The 15,793-nt window shown below is 41.9% G+C and overlaps 3 protein-coding genes across 3 annotated transcripts in view; all 3 read left to right on the top strand.

The window, feature by feature from the left end:
- The first annotated feature begins 2,282 nt into the window (after positions 1 to 2,282).
- On the top strand, positions 2,283 to 5,039 carry irbpl (interphotoreceptor retinoid-binding protein like). Its single transcript, XM_069664747.1, has one exon. It carries the CDS (start codon positions 2,283 to 2,285, stop codon positions 5,037 to 5,039), a length of 2,757 nt encoding a protein of 918 aa, XP_069520848.1.
- Positions 5,040 to 6,390: 1,351 nt separating this feature from the next.
- On the top strand, positions 6,391 to 9,188 carry rbp3 (retinol binding protein 3). The gene is made up of 4 exons (XM_069665106.1): positions 6,391 to 7,584; positions 7,856 to 8,046; positions 8,270 to 8,412; positions 8,863 to 9,188. The coding sequence occupies exons 1-4, from the start codon at positions 6,391 to 6,393 to the stop codon at positions 9,186 to 9,188; spliced, it is 1,854 nt and encodes a 617-aa protein (XP_069521207.1).
- A 2,879-nt stretch (positions 9,189 to 12,067) lies between these two features.
- The window catches only part of antxr1c (ANTXR cell adhesion molecule 1c), a 40,319-nt gene continuing 36,593 nt past the window's right edge, over positions 12,068 to 15,793 (top strand). Inside the window, exon 1 of the mRNA XM_069664987.1 lies at positions 12,068 to 12,566. Coding sequence (XP_069521088.1) covers positions 12,418 to 12,566 — 149 coding nt within the window. The 5' untranslated portion in view covers positions 12,068 to 12,417. The remainder of the gene's footprint in view (positions 12,567 to 15,793) is intronic.

Here is a 15,793-nt window from a genome sequence, read left to right as displayed (position 1 = left end):
AATAAGAATTACACTAATGACAGAAACCATGTTTAAGAAAAAAAATATTTGAAGTGTATTTTGATTTCATAGTTTGACTCATGTCCCATCTGTGTCTCTAGAGGAGGCGGGCTTTCTGACCTATACTGCAGCCAGTCAGGAGGGGGCGATCAAGATGTTAAGGGGACTAACATGTCATCTTTTTATAAAGTCAGTAGCTGATTTCCTGTTTGCGTCACCAGCTGTTCACCCGTGGGGCTAACCTAGCGGGCTAACTAGCTATCCTAACTTACGTCACATAACTTAAATTATTTAAATGATAATTTCTTTCAAGGCCTTTTTTTGTTATTTTTAACATTTGTATCGCTAGCTATTCGATTGAGTTGAAACCAGAACCTTTTACATTTAAATTGTTTTCCTCGGCTGTTTAGGAGTCCGCTATCTCATTTCATTTGGCGCGCAATGAATCTCGGAATTACATTGGGCCGCAAAGGATGCACCCGATGGATCCTTCGCGGGCCAGGAAAAGGAGGATGCATTTGTCGGCCGCATCTGAAGGAGCCTTCAAAATGGAACGCGCCACTGTGACGCAACCAGCATTCAAATACGGCCTTTGAAGGATGCAGCCCCTGAATTGGGACACAGCTAATGGTTTTAAAAGGGAAGAAGCTTTAGAAAGGAATAGAACAGCTCTCAAGTACAGCTAATTTATCTTTGTACCAAAGGTAAGTTGAAAAAGACACAACATCAGTTGATATTGCTAATGTGTTAGCCAAAAAGGACTACAGAACTATGCAGGCCAGAGCAACATCAGCATTCACAAGCTAGTTGCTAACTTTGTCTTGTTGTTTGTTGATGGGCTGTAGCATATAGTGCTATTTTGTGCTGAACACATTTGCCTTAGAACAGTTTACAGGCAAAAAAGTGAAGTGGCTGTCTTGTCAATAATTTGTTGAAGAATTTACGTTGTTAGAGTCTCAGCAGGCTAACTAGCTTACTAAAATAGCTACTGTGTGGTTGTTATTGTACTCTGCCAACCGTGAAAGTTATCCAATGAGATTATTTCAGTCTACAGAGCAGCCTTGCCTCCGGAGTGAGCGGCTAAAAATCCACACTTGAAACTTCGTATTCTAAGCAAGTTAGCAGTTTAGGGACATCAAAACCATTGTTGTGTAAACTGTTTTATAGTCAGCCCACAGAGGCAAGGATTTTTAAATGCACAATACGGTGTTCAGAAGTCATTGTTAGTGTCCTGAGAATTGGCAAAGGGGGAAGTATTAAGTAATGCTTAAGGGGGTATTAACGGTTAAGACCTTAAGATTAGCTGAGCGCTGTCTAGCATTTTGAAGGAGATGACGGCTAGCTTCACAATTTTGAGCTGCAAAATTTTCTGGATCATTGTCATAAAGGGGTCCTGGCATTGAAACAGTTCAGCCAATATAGAGTTTGAATTAAATGAAAGGGTGAAAACTTTGCAATAATCTTTATTGTTTTATCAAATGGACACTTTTCCTGTAATAGTAAAAAAAAGAATCAAAAACTAACCACTGAACGAGAGTAACCTATGAAATAACATTTGTTTCCATACTCTAGATTGTGGGTGTGTTCCTCTTTTTTTTAACCCAATTCTGATCCTGCATGTGTTTTAGGAGGCTTTGCCACGTGTCTACAAACTGTGTAATCATGTCACCAGTGGAGCGACCCAGACATGACCCCTAAAGCTACCAACGGCACCAACATACACTACCATTGGCTTTCATAACAGACCCAGGAGAGAGAGAGCAGCAAGAGAAGGAGCGTGAGAGTTTCTGATCTGGCTTTCAGATCAATGAGTCCAGCCTGAACGAGTTTTGCCAAACCAGTTTATCATCTATAAAAATCACGGAGAAGATGTCAGTATAAATAAGATAACAGATGGTGGGTAATTCAAGCCTAAATTCAATACAGTGTAATTGCAAGTAATAGTAAATCATTTCAGGTACATAATCCCCCCTGGACAAAGACAAACAACTGCATAGGAGTCAAATAAAAACAGGAATACAAACATTAATTGTGTGTATGTGGGAAAAAGTAAGAAACTGCACTTTGACTGATTATATTGTCTGCATGTTGAAGCATTGCAGATAATACGATTAAAGGTTTATTTGGGACAAAAGCCTCTTATGTTGATTTTGTCCAAAATAACAGACAATGACAGTGTTCCCTCCTACAAACAGAATCTCTTGACACAGATAAATGAACTAGCACAGCCCAGTGAAGATGAAAACAGAGTAGTTCTCTATCCACTGGTGATGATGAAGACAATGGCACAGCGGACATCACCGCTGCTTTTGATGCTCCTCCTAAGTACCGCAAGCTCAACATTCCAGCCGGCCCTGGTGTTAGAAATGGCAAATATTCTGTTGGACAACTATTGCTTTCCTGAGAACCTGGTTGGGATGCAGGAGGCCATCCAAAAAGCAATCAACAGTGGAGAAATCCTGCAGATTTCAGACAAGAAGACTCTGGCAACTGTGCTCACAAGCGGAGTACAAGGGGCACTGAACGATCCACGGTTGACTGTGTCATACGAGCCGAATTTTGTGCCAGTGATGCCACCGATGCTGCCGTCTCTCCCTATAGAGCAGCTGGTCTGGCTGGTGAGAAACTCGGCCAAGCTGGATATCCTTGACAACAATGTTGGATATTTGCGGATGGATCGAATCATTGGTAAAGAGACAGCAGCAAAGCTTGGCTCTAGGCTGAGGGACAACATATGGGATAAAGTTGCTGAGACGTCATCACTGATCTTTGACCTGAGGTATAGTACAGCTGGAGAATTTTCTGGAGTTCCCAGTATAATCTCCTATTTCTCAGACGCGGAGCCTCTCATTCATATTGACACTGTGTATGACAGGCCCTCCAATACAACGAGGGAATTATGGACCACGGCATCAAAAATGGGGAAAAGGTATGGAAGGAAGAAAGACGTGATTATTTTGACAAGTAAGCGCACCATGGGGGCTGCTGAAGCAGTAGCATATACATTAAAAAACATAAAGAGGGCCATCGTTGTTGGGGAAAGGTCTGCAGGTGGGTCAGTAAAAGTCCAAAAGATCATGATCGCTAAGACAGAGTTCTACATAACAGTTCCTGTGGCAAGATCAATAAGTCCAATCACAGGCCAAAGCTGGGAAGTTCGTGGAGTTTCCCCAACTGTTAATGTCAACCCCAAGGAGGCTATCGCAAAAGCCAAGTCCCTTCTGGCTATAAGGAGAGCCATTCCAAAAGTCTTGAAGAGTATCTCTGACATAATTGGGAGGTTCTACGCATTTACTGACAGAGTTCCAGGTCTTCTTCAATGTCTGCAATCTACAGACTTATTCTCTGTCGTATCTGAAGAGGACCTAGCTGCCAGACTCAACCAGGACCTTCAAGCTGTGTCTGAAGACCCGAGACTTATCATCAAATACAATCAAGATGATCCTGCCACAGAGGAGGATCCTGAGCCTGACAATGTACCTGATGATGTGGAATTATTAAAAGAACTCGTTGACACAACCTTCAAAGTGGAAATTCTCCCACATAATACCGGCTTTCTCCGCTTTGACAAGTTTCTCAAATTGTCTACTTGGGCTAATCTGGAAGAGCTCATGGCTAATAAGGTATGGGAGCCCCTCAAAGACACAAATAATCTGATTATTGATCTACGCTCTAACACTGGCGGATCCTCAACCTCTCTATCCCTGGTGCTGTCCTACTTGCAAGATACTTTCCAGAAACATCACTTTTTCACAATATATGACAGAATTCAGAACACGACAACAGAATATGACTCTTTGCCCCAAACAGGTCCGACTTATGGCTCCAAACGTGGGGTTTACGTGTTGACCAGCTACCACACTGCAGGTGTCGGGGAAGAGTTTGCCTACCTGATACAGTCCCTGCATCGTGGCACAGTCATTGGGGAAATTACATCTGGTAACCTGATGCACTCAAAGACATTCCCAATAGAGGGGACAGATATTGCAGTCACAGTCCCTTTCATCAACTTCTTAGACAATGATGGTGAATGCTGGCTAGGAGGTGGTGTCGTCCCAGATTCTATTGTGCTGGCTGAGGAAGCTGTGGAGTACGTTCATGAGATTGCAGATTTTCATCAAGGGCTCAGGTCCCTCGTCGAAGGAACTGGGCAACTGTTAGAAAAACACTATGCGATCCATGAAGTGGCACTAAAGGTCGGCAATGAACTGTTGAGCAATTGGGCTGAGGGAGTGTACTGGTCTGCGGTTGACTTTGAATCGTTGGCATCTCAGTTAACGGCCGACCTCCAAGAGACTTCAGGTGATCATCGCCTTCATGTCTTCCACTGCAGCGTCGAGCCTGAGTCGCTCCATGACGTCCCAAAGATCCCTACTGCTGAAGAAGTGGGTTACATGATTGACGCTTTGTTTAAAATTGAGCTTCTACCAGGTAATGTTGGCTATCTAAGGTTTGACATGATGGCAGACATAGAGGTGATGAAAGCCATTGGGTCTCAGCTGATCAAATTAGTTTGGAGCAAAATAGTAAACACAGATGCCCTTATAATTGACATGAGGTACAACAGTGGGGGATATTCAACAGCAATTCCCCTCTTGTGCACATATTTCTTTGATGCTGAACCTCTGCAGCATCTTTACACAGTCTTTGACCGCACAACAACCACAATGACAGAAGTCTTGACATTGCCTCAAGTCAGGGGTCAAAGGTACGGGTCATCCAAGGATGTCTACATCCTCACCAGTCATGTGACAGGGTCAGCAGCCGAAGTGTTCACTCTGACTATGATGGACCTAAATAGAGCCACAATCATCGGGGAGCCAACGATTGGAGGGTCTCTATCAAGTGGAACCTATCAGATTGGGGACAGCGCCCTGTACGCTTCAATCCCCAATCAGGTTGTGTTGAGTGCAGTCACTGGGAAAATGTGGAGCCTTGCAGGGGTTCAGCCGCATGTTATTGCCCAAGCCAGTGATGCTCTTCCTGTGGCGCAGAGAATCATAGCAGCAAGGTTGTTGAGGAGAGAGCAGAGAAAATAATTCCTCATGTTGTATTCTAAGTCTTATAAATCTATCAGTAAAATTGTCCCTTATCCCCCTCTGTAATGTCAAATCCTAGTTTGATGTGTGGCAATGGTCATTCGGTCCACAGACCACAGCTCATGTTCTTCAAACAGTCTTGCCCTATAATCTAGTTACCATCTATGTTGTTCATTAAAGGCTCTGGTGTGTTGCAGATCTTTACATTCTATGTTTACATGTGATGTTTTAAGATCATGCATTTGTCTAGAAAGAATTGTATCTGTAAGGATTAAATGTCTCATTACAGGAGGGAATTTAGTGCTCGAGCTTAGGATCAAACCTCAAATCCACCAATTAGCCCTGGCAAACTGTTAAGAGGGTGTAATGTCCGATAAATTGACATTACAAAAGCCTGATTATTGTGAGAACTGTGAATAAGTATTGTTAACCAAAATAATCCAATTATAATTGTGCTGTAAGCAACCATGCTTCTTAAAGTAAACAGCATTCACTGTTTTCGGTTAAACAATGAACCAATGTATCCTGTCCTGTCATGTTTTATTTTATTTCATGTAAGTTGTATTTTCCCTTCTATTTAATAATTTCTGCTTTTCTGTTAGATTAAATTCTAAAAGCCATGTGTTGTTAGGTAAATGTTATATTGACCTATATTAGTACATGAAGAATGATTTGATCATTATCTAAATGTATCTAAAGGATTTATTTCATTTGTTGCATAATTTGTTTATGCCAAATTTCTTAATCGTTTGCTTATTGTTTTTTTCTGTCTGCTCTAATAATGTGTCAGCTGCTCTGGTCCTGTACTACAAAGCGTCCAGCAGAGGGAGCAAGCACCAAACATACAAAGTAGCTAAAGTGAATCCTACTGTTCACTTTGACACTTCAGAGTAGATACAAACATTGTATGCTTGTTCATGTATACCAATTATGATTCAATAAAAGTGAGTAGTTCTGTATTATTTCTGATTTACCCTCCAGACAGCAGGTCAGCGGTGAGTTGACCGGTCAAGCAGGGTGAATATAATCACCACAAATAAACCCTATTTCTATCTATTGTAAGTTACAAAGCTTTCGTAACATGAGGGGCTTTAAATAACTTTGTCTTGATTTAAGAAGAGTATCTTTGGCAGAACCTCCTTGTTAATACACCTGATTGACATGGCTATTATTGCCGTACAGAAGCACTCAGGATAATAGGATTAGAAGTAAATCCTCTTAAGTGTGTGTTAACAGAATCCTTGCAACCAAACAGAGCCACTTGACAAAGAACCTCTCCGGAGAAGGAGGTTTGGCTCCACAGCCTCCACTTCCCGTCTACTCACTTTTTTTTCTGTCTAAACCAACAAAAATGGCAAAGGCCACCTTTCTTTTGGCATCTCTGCTGCTGTTGGGAAATGTTTTCTTTATCCGTGCTGCATTTCCCCCCAATGTCATCACCGATATGGCAAAAATTGTCATGGACAATTACTGCTCACCTGAGAAGCTGACGGGCATAAAGGAGGCAATTGAAGCAGGCGGCAGCAACACAGAGGTTCTCAACATACCGGATGGGAACTCCTTGGCTAGTGTCCTCAGTGCTGGATTTCAGCTTACAATCAGTGACACCCGTCTGGTGGTCTCCTATGAGCCAGACTACGTCCCAGTGGTGCCCCCGCAGATGCCTTCTTTGCCCCCTGAGCAGCTCGTTGCCGTCCTTCAAACCTCAATCAAGCTTGACATCCTGGAGGGAAATATTGGCTACCTAAGGATCGATAACATCCTTGGGGAGGAGGTCGCTGAGAAGGTTGGCCCTTTGCTCCTGGACTTGATATGGAATAAAATCGTGGCAACCTCAGCTCTCATCTTTGACTTGCGCTACACCGGCACCGGGGACATCACAGGTATCCCCTACATTGTGTCTTACTTCACAGAAGCCGAGCCTGAGATTCACATTGACAGCGTGTATGATCGCCCCTCAAACACCACCACTAAGCTGCTTTCTAAGACCACACTGCTTGGGCAAAGATATGGCATTAACAAGCCCCTCATTATTCTCACCAGCAAAAACACCAAGGGCATTGCTGAGGATATCGCCTACTGCCTCCAGAGCCTGAAGAGGGCCACCATTGTGGGTGAGAAGACCGCCGGGGGCTCTGTGAAAATCAGTAAAATCAAAGTGGGTGACACTGGCTTCTATGTTACCATGCCAACTGCAAAGTCCATCAACCCCATCACTGGCTCCAGCTGGGAGGTTACAGGTGTTAAACCTAATGTGGAGGTCAACGCCGAGGACGCACTCGCAACTGCTATCAAGATCGTCAACCTCCGTGCCTTGGTTCCAGCCATCATCGAGGGATCGGCAACCCTGATTGCCGACAACTACGCCTTTGAAGATATCGGGGCCGAAGTGGCAGAAAGGTTGAAAGGTAACCTGGCAAACGGCGATTACAGCATGGTTGTCTCAAAGTCCAGTCTGAAGGCGCAGATCAATGATGAACTGAAGACCCTGTCTGGGGACAAGGGCCTGAAGACGATCAGCAATACCCCTGTCATGCCACCAATGGTGAGAACCTTGTAGAGTAGTGTCTTTTGTTGCTGAAAGTATCTTTAACTGTAACTTCTTAACATTCAAACACAGCTGTTTTTTTAAATAGAGTTCTTATGTAGGACCAAAAGTTCAACTTGAGGAGTTTTTCCACTTTTGATTCACTTTTCTCAATGCTTTGTCTACATTGATCTAAAGATGTTGGCTCAATAAACAATGGTAATGGTTTAGATTCATGCTCCATGCTTACATTAGAAATGCTGACTTGTTGCTTGTCCCCTCCCAACAGGAATATTCTCCAGAGATGTACATTGAGCTGATCAAAATGTCCTTTTACACTGAAGTTTTGGAAAACAACATCGGATACCTGCGTTTCGACATGTTCGGAGACTTTGAGGAGGTCAAGGCCATCGCCCAGATTATTGTTGAGCATGTCTGGAACAAAGTTGTTAACACTGATGCTCTGATCATTGACCTCAGGTCGGTAATCCTCCTCACGGAGCAAGTCTATTTGAAATTCAGTGTGCCCATTGCATACAAATCATCCGCTAAAGCTGCTAAAGCTCATCAGCACGTCTTTAAATAGAAGACGTAGTCCGGAAAAGTTGAGCATTGTATTTAAGGATTTGTCTATTTTTGCCTCAGTGCCTGCTTTCATAAAAAGCTCAATTTAATTTCATAATGTTTCTCTAATTGTTTGCAGGAACAATGTAGGTGGCCCGACAACAGCCATCTCAGGCTTTTGCTCTTACTTCTTTGATGCTGACAAGCAGATTGTGCTGGACAAGCTGTACGACAGACAAACTGGCACCACCTCAGAGCTCCTCAGCCTGCCGGAACTCACTGGTAATTAAACATTTAGTTATTGTACTTAATCAGTAAATCCTGCCGTAAATACAAAACTTTGTGGTTAGCAGGTGAAGCATTTGGCACCTATATATATTTTCAGTTGGTTGAGACAAAAAACTGAGCTAAAAGAAAAGTGGATGTAACCCCAAACGGACAAAATGCAGGTTCACTATTTTAGTCGTGTTCTTTGAACCAAGCAAATCTGAACTCTGCGACTCTACGAAGGGAAATTGTGACTGCTAAAAAATAATTGTACACCTTCGAACCCCTTCATCTTTTTGTTTGCATAATTCACTTCTGTAGTAATAATATGTTCATCTATGAATCCTTGCCAGTTCTCTCTTTTTATTCAGCTTGGAACCATTTTCCTTTCCCCTCATTACTTCACCACTTTTTCTACCAAACATTTTAAACATTGTTCTGGCTCCATTTTATTCTCTTCCTCAGGCAAACGGTACGGCTCAAAGAAGAGCCTGATCATCCTGACCAGCGGGGTAACTGCTGGCGCCGCAGAGGAGTTCGTTTACATCATGAAGAAGCTCGGTCGCGCCATGATTGTCGGAGAAACCACCGCCGGGGACTCCCACCCACCTAAGATCTTCAGTGTTGGCGAGACCGGCGTCTCCCTCAGTATCCCCACTATCCACTCCGACACTTCCACTGGGCCAGCCTGGGAGGGAACTGGAATCACACCTCATATTCCTGTGTCGGCTGACGCCGCCCTCGGCACAGCCAAGGGCATCTTCAACAAGCACTTTGCAGGCCAGAAGTAAACCAAGTCCTGAGCAAAGCCAGGCGGTTTTTAATGGTTACTTTTGCTTCGGCAGCCAAATAGTTACAAGATTTAGAGTCTAGAATAGTTTAAGAAGAGAAGAATGTTGGATAAGTACAAAGTACACAGTGTAATCTGTTATTCATCATCTGAAAACGTAGGCCTTTTAAGCCTGCTTATGATGTAGAGCAAAGGTTCAGCTGTAGGATTTACTCCAAGCTTTAATTGCTGTTGAAACTCACACGAATGTAACACGCTTTGAGAATCAATATCACCGAGAAGCTGATTCTTCATTTGTTGCAAGTATCAAATGTAACATAAAAAATTACATTTTTGAGAAGTAGCACGCAAATAAAAGCGAGAACAACACAAATACTCTGTCAGACTAAGTGTGCTGTTCATGCATTATGTTGGATATGTGGTGTAATCCACCTGTTGGCACTTTTCAGAAAACCATCACATGATGATGTCATGTGTGTGGGAAATACTGTGCATCCATTATGCCATGTGGGCCTACTTGGGTTGTATAAATTTCAGTGCTAAGACACAATAAAAAGACAATTTAAATACAAAACAAACGTGTGTGTTCGTAATTTATTGTTTCTATACTTGCATGCAGGCAGTTCCTCTTTAAATCTAACTTTAGTTTGTCAGTAAATGCAACATTTATACACTTAAAAACAGCTGGGAAAGAGGACAAAACATGTCATAATGCTGCTAATGTTAGTATTAGATCACCAACACTGGAGGGAAAATATGGACATCTGATTGACTACAGACAAGGTCTTAGTACCCTAAGGAACCATCTCACAGACAAGCAACAGAAGCTTTGAAAGCTTGTCTCTTGCAGTGACAGTACAATTGCAAAGATTACACTGTGTTTAAGGGCCATTATGTCAATAGCTAGAAGAACATGTTAGTATTCAATGGCTGACAGTTAGTGGTTTCAGCGGTTTTTGGTCTTCAGTTATGGCCCTGTGTTGTTCAGAATGAGAAAAAAAACCTTGGAAAAAAAAATTATCACATTTTTTAAGGGAGCTTGTTTGCAAACTGGATGCTGAAAATCTTCCAAACTTTTAAACAAAACGTGTTTTACTGAATCAGTTTTAATCTGACACTTTCATTTGATCTGTGTTTGGCTCAAACTAGGCCTAATCCAGTTTGATCCACTGTCAAAATAAAAGCTGAAAAAGATGTAATCGTTGTGTAAAAGCATTTATAAGAATGACAGCTCTAATCTCAGTGCCATCGCGTTTCCAGTGATGCAGCTGGAAGTCAGAAATGTTTAAATTTGCAAACACAAAAACATAATACAGCTCTGTCAGCACTATTGGCAAGTTAATAGTATTGTTAAGATGATCAATCAAGATAAAATTATAAACTTGATTATGTAGCTAGGCTACATGCATGTTTCCTCTACTGCTTATTAAGACAAATTGAGTCCAGGACAGGATAGGCAGATCCTGCCATTAATAATAAATGCTAGCATGTGTTTAAATTGTGAAAAAGTGCAGAACATAAGGGTTTGATCTTCTGATAATTTTAGGGATTATATTATATCATCAAACAGATACAGAAACATGGAGCATATTCCAAAATGAATAAACATATCACAAATTTGTACACATGGGCTGAGGCCATGTAGTGTTTCAAAGGACTGCTACAAAACACAGATCCGGTGAGTTAAAAGTGGCACAGACGCTCAATTTTACCCTCTGGCCCCTCGAAAGGTTTCTCTGGACATGCTGATAGGGATGATGAGGATGGTTCCGAGGACTAACACATGCTCTGTGTGTGTCCTCTGTGAATACAGTGGGTGATTTGCAAACTGATTTTAACTTTATTTGTCATTGAATAGGTTGTTGTGGGATTCCTTTAAAATCAGGTTTGAACCATAAGAATAAATGTACCATACACTTGACACTACAAAAACAAAACGACAACATTTGCCCTGACTTTAAATGTGTTATGTCGCAAGGTTTTCTTACTTTCAGTTTAAAAGTATAACATGTATGTTTTTCAAATAAAGCTGGAGCTGTCAGTTGTTCTGTCCACTCTGCCCCCGAACAGACACCTCTGCACGCTGGATCTCATACGGCTCTCATACGGATTTCTCGGCTGACAGAATTGAACAAATTTTTGCCAGAAACATTCTAAAAATTATTTTGCGTTTCTCTACAATAAGGCCAGATTAGATTTTAGGGGTATTGCTAATATTACATATATGCAAGTGATAGGACAAAAGGGCTGTATCAATAAACATAGTAATCAGACTACTATCAATGTAAACATCTTCGCCAAAGTGTTCCGCATTAATGATTAACAGTGTTTGATTCACCCTCATGTGTTTGATGAACAACAAAAACACATTAGGTGTAAGTGTAGTTTTTTGTACTCTTTAAATGTGCTAATCACCATATGTTTGTCACTCTCTACTTAAATCCTCCCGTTTATGATGGTAATTACAAAGGATGTTGCTGTATGAGCCCCTTCTAATTAACATGTAAAAGCAGCACAGAGAAAACAAAACAAGCAACCCAGTAATTAATGAGGACAAAATGTTAAGAAAAAGGATAAATATACGTTAGTGTGTGGTGGGTGGCATATATTAGCAGTGACAATTTATGTCACAGTAATCCCATCTGCACTGCGCCGATTCCCCGCGAAATGCGCCAGTCTGCCACGTGAGGGAGGCGCAAAATGGGATCTTGACCCATTTTCCCTCTTTTCTCTCCTCCTCAGTTTGAAATATGAAACCTGGTCCATTTCAGCCAACTCTGTCCCCCGGGCTCCCAGTTCCTCCAGCTCCAACGCTGCTCTGCATTACCCAGCTTCATTTGGCTTTTTTTTTTAACATGCCATTCCATCATTTGATCCATTTATCCCCTTTGGATTTGTGTCTGCAAAGTTGTTTTTAAAACTTTTCCAACTCAGCTGCTTGCGTGTGGATTTTTAAATATCCGCCAAATTTTATTTTTCAATCATTCCCATTGAGAGAAAGCTTCTCTCCAGCTGGCTTTGTGACCGGTATGCGGCGGGTCACGAATGTAAACTGAGCTCCAGATAAGACAGACGTGAAAGCATCGCCTGCATCCTTTCTTTTGTCTTTGTTGCATCGTTGCCTCTTGACTTAACTGTCTCTGGGATGTAAGGAGACACTAAAGCGTTTTGGTTTATTTTTCTTTTTTATCCACAAAGGAATTAACTTTTTTTTCCTCCAAGGACTAACAATGTTGTTGAACATGCGTGCTGTCCTGGTTTTATTCGGATTATTTTTGCTCCCCTCTCCATCCGCAAGAGCCGAGCCGGAGCTGCAGGAGGAAGAGGAGGAGGAAAGTTCCTGTCAGGGCGCTTTTGACCTGTATTTTGTGCTTGATAAGTAAGTGGAAACAGCTTCAAACTGCTTTCTAGTCATAACGTCTAAATGTGAATAACATTGGGATGTTAGTTTGCAGCAGTTGCTTCGGTGAAAGAAGTTAGCAAAGCACCAAAATAAGCTAACATCTGCATTTACTTTTCGTGTTAAGACTTTATTGCTGGTTATTTGCTTGGTTTGTTTCATGCTGTGATTCTGGAAGAAATAAGCACTTTTTTTTTTAAGTATGAGCTGAATAAAACCGAAATTATAGCTTTTATCATAGTTGTTTTAAAAAGGTAAAACATACATTTACGCTAACTTGTTCGGAATTGGTAATTAGCACAGCTGCATCTGTATGGTCGCGCGCGTGCATGCGCGTGTGGTGACGCTCGAAAGGAGGCTGACTTGCAGAGTACAGTTTGCTGAATAAGCAGAAAGAGTGGTGGCTATTTTGGATGTTTCAATTACGTTGTCTTTCTTTGTATTTCTGCAAGTTAAAACCTATATCTCTCCAGTCATCATAAAAGTAATCTGGAAATCAAAATAAAATAAAAAACTTCTACTCCTAGTGACAAAGAGGCTTTACTTGTCCTCCCAGCCATGCTACAGACTTTTTTTCTCTTTGCTCAGTGACTGCTCACCGTTCACTCTTTCATTTCCACTCTCCTTACGCCCACATAGGAAAAATGTTGTGGTTATATGACATCTTAGCCCTGGATTTTAGCTGGGGAGAAAATAAAATGTCAGAGAAAAGCAGGAGAGACATCCACAGTGCCTGCTTCTCTTTTTGTGTCTTAGTGTGCATTAACTTATATTTTCAGATGTAATGCAATACAGGACTTGTCTTCAGCGCCACATTGTGACTCAATTTCCGCTAAATAATCACTGTAACCAAACAAACCATCATCATTGTATCAGATGGGCTTTAAACCTTTAGATGAACTGGTCTGGATTTAGAGCATGTTGCTGTTTCAGCTCTTCTCCTTCATCTTAAACTGATGGAGCAATGCCAGGAATGGGGAGGGGGAACAAGAAAGGACAGGAAGCAGCAACATTTATGGAAAATGTGGTCTTAATTTGGCAAACAAGATGTTGCACGCAGCACCTTTAAAGGCCTGTTGTTTTTGTCCAGAAGGTTGCGAGATAGAGGAATGAGAAGCCTCATGCAGATAAGCATCGCAGATGACTGTTAAAGATCACACACTGGGTGGATGGCTTTAACAAAAGGGCTCGCATTTTTCACACTGATGGCCCCCAGTGGGAATCAGTGCTAAGTAACTATGTATGTATTGATGTAAACACTGGACTTCAAAGTAAATTTGACAATTCCCCTGATTTCCGAGCAGAAGTGGACACAACAAGAGACTGCTCTCCAGATGTGGAGGGCTACATTTGGCTTGTACTGTGTGGTAAACACTGACACATGTAACAAATCAGACAACAACCTCTTTTTTTTTTTTCAACGTCCAATGCTATTGTTAGCTTGTCTGCGTGCTTTGGTGCCCACTCTTGGGGTGACTAACAAGTTATAGCCATAATGGTGGACTTCAAAACAAGAAGAAGCTCATTAGAGAACTGTCTCAGCCCCGTCCCTCAGGCTTGTTTTATGAGACAGCCTGAACTCTCTGCCCTGGTTGATCCATATGGAAGACGTAAAGTGTGTGAGAAGGGGTTTCAGTGCGTAGAAGACCAGAGAGTACAGGGTACTAAAACGCTGACAGTCCTTTCTTCAGTGTTGAGACACAAAGAAAAGTACTGCAGGGATTTTTTTTTTAGGAGTTTGAATCATCGCTTGTTCTCTAGACTCGAACCCTGCATGGTTTTGTTGTTGGAACCACCCAGTCATAAACCTGCGGCTTTTATTTTCCGAAACCTGTAAACCAACAAAGGCTGCACAACAATTTGTATTTTTATTTCAAAGCATTAAAAACAGACACAAGAGATTTTATTTGAGTGACCCAAGGGCCAGTCTTTCTTAAATAAATCACATTAAATTACTTAATGCTAATTTACAATAAGTGGCACAGCAGACTAGAATAAGCTCTGTTGTTTAGCAGAAGGGAAAAAGTATCTATAAGCACCTTATGTCACCTTTAAGTTACACCTCTCTGGTTGAAGCTGTGGTTATCAGAAAAATCTGATGTAGACTGTGTCTCAATCCAGGGACTGCAGCCTTCGGAGGCCGTATTTGCAGGCCGATTGTGCCACAGAAGCGCGTCGAAGGCTGTCCCAATTCGAAGGCGGCCGAGGAATACACTTTAAAATGTAAAAGTTTTTGGTTTCAACTCAATCGACTAGCTAGCGTTACACATGTTTAAGAAAACGAAAGGGCCCTTGAAACAAATTATCTTTAAAATAATAGGTTAACTTACTCGACGCTAGTTATGGTAGCTAGTTAGCCCGCTAGCTACCTGTTGCTAGGCGACAGGAACGGCGTTTGGTAACGCAAAGGTAGACCAGACCCTCTCATTTGAGTTCGGCTTTGAACGCAGGCTATGAATGGAGCATCCTCCGTGGACCGCCTCCTTCGAAGGCTGCAGCCCCTGGATTAGGACACAGCTGCAGTGTCATCACGGCCTCCTAATACGTTTAGACTGCAGGAATCTGTAACGTACAAATTAAACCCACTGACAACTTCAATTAGCCGTGCAAGGAACACCGGTTGTGTGTTGAAAATGTAGCAGTAGTTAAACCACTGGCAACTATGTGTAGCGGTAACAGCACGGTTTGAGCTTAATGCTACTGTCAGCATGCTAACATGCTCACAATGACAAGGCACATCAGTGTCAGCGTTCCACAACCCCTAAAAATAGATGTATGGGAAGCAGATAAAAAACTACAAGCACAGTCAAGACTAAGGCCTACTTTTCTGACACTGTTTGTCCCTAATGCCGCTCACTGTAGAGTTTTCTCTGAGGATGCAGACGTGTGTCAAAGCTTAATTACACAGGAAATAGTAAGGGTGCAGAAGTGTTACATGTGCAGACGTCCCTAGAAAGTAACCTTATTGGTTTAAGAGAAATAGTTCTAATAAGCGGTCCATAAGTTTAACTGCGGCTGCTAACATGGAAACTTGCAACGACAAAAGCTGTTATGACCCACGCTGAACCATCAACGTCCACAAAAGTAGTCGCACAGAAAATATATGTATGTAGTAACTTCTTAAACATCACCATCTCAGTTTAGCATTTTAGGATTAAAGCATCTGCTTATTAGCACTTAACATTAAGTACAGCTGAGGCTGATGG

Source organism: Semicossyphus pulcher, unplaced genomic scaffold, assembly GCF_022749685.1.
Source record: "Semicossyphus pulcher isolate SPU_LCO1_2020_fin unplaced genomic scaffold, fSemPul1.0.p SCAF_16, whole genome shotgun sequence".
NCBI lineage: Eukaryota > Metazoa > Chordata > Actinopteri > Labriformes > Labridae > Semicossyphus > Semicossyphus pulcher.
The sequence above is the reverse complement of the archived record's forward strand: the minus strand, read 5'-3'. Positions and strand labels throughout refer to the sequence as shown.

Bases quoted from the DNA above. Each gene is read 5' to 3' on its own strand.
- irbpl (XM_069664747.1), top strand. From the start codon at position 2,283: ATGGCACAGCGGACATCACCGCTGCTTTTGATGCTCCTCCTAAGTACC.
- rbp3 (XM_069665106.1), top strand. From the start codon at position 6,391: ATGGCAAAGGCCACCTTTCTTTTGGCATCTCTGCTGCTGTTGGGAAAT. The intron at 8,047-8,269 runs GTCGGTAATCCT...AATTGTTTGCAG, and splicing joins GCTCTGATCATTGACCTCAG to GAACAATGTAGGTGGCCCGA. The intron at 8,413-8,862 runs GTAATTAAACAT...TCTCTTCCTCAG, and splicing joins CAGCCTGCCGGAACTCACTG to GCAAACGGTACGGCTCAAAG.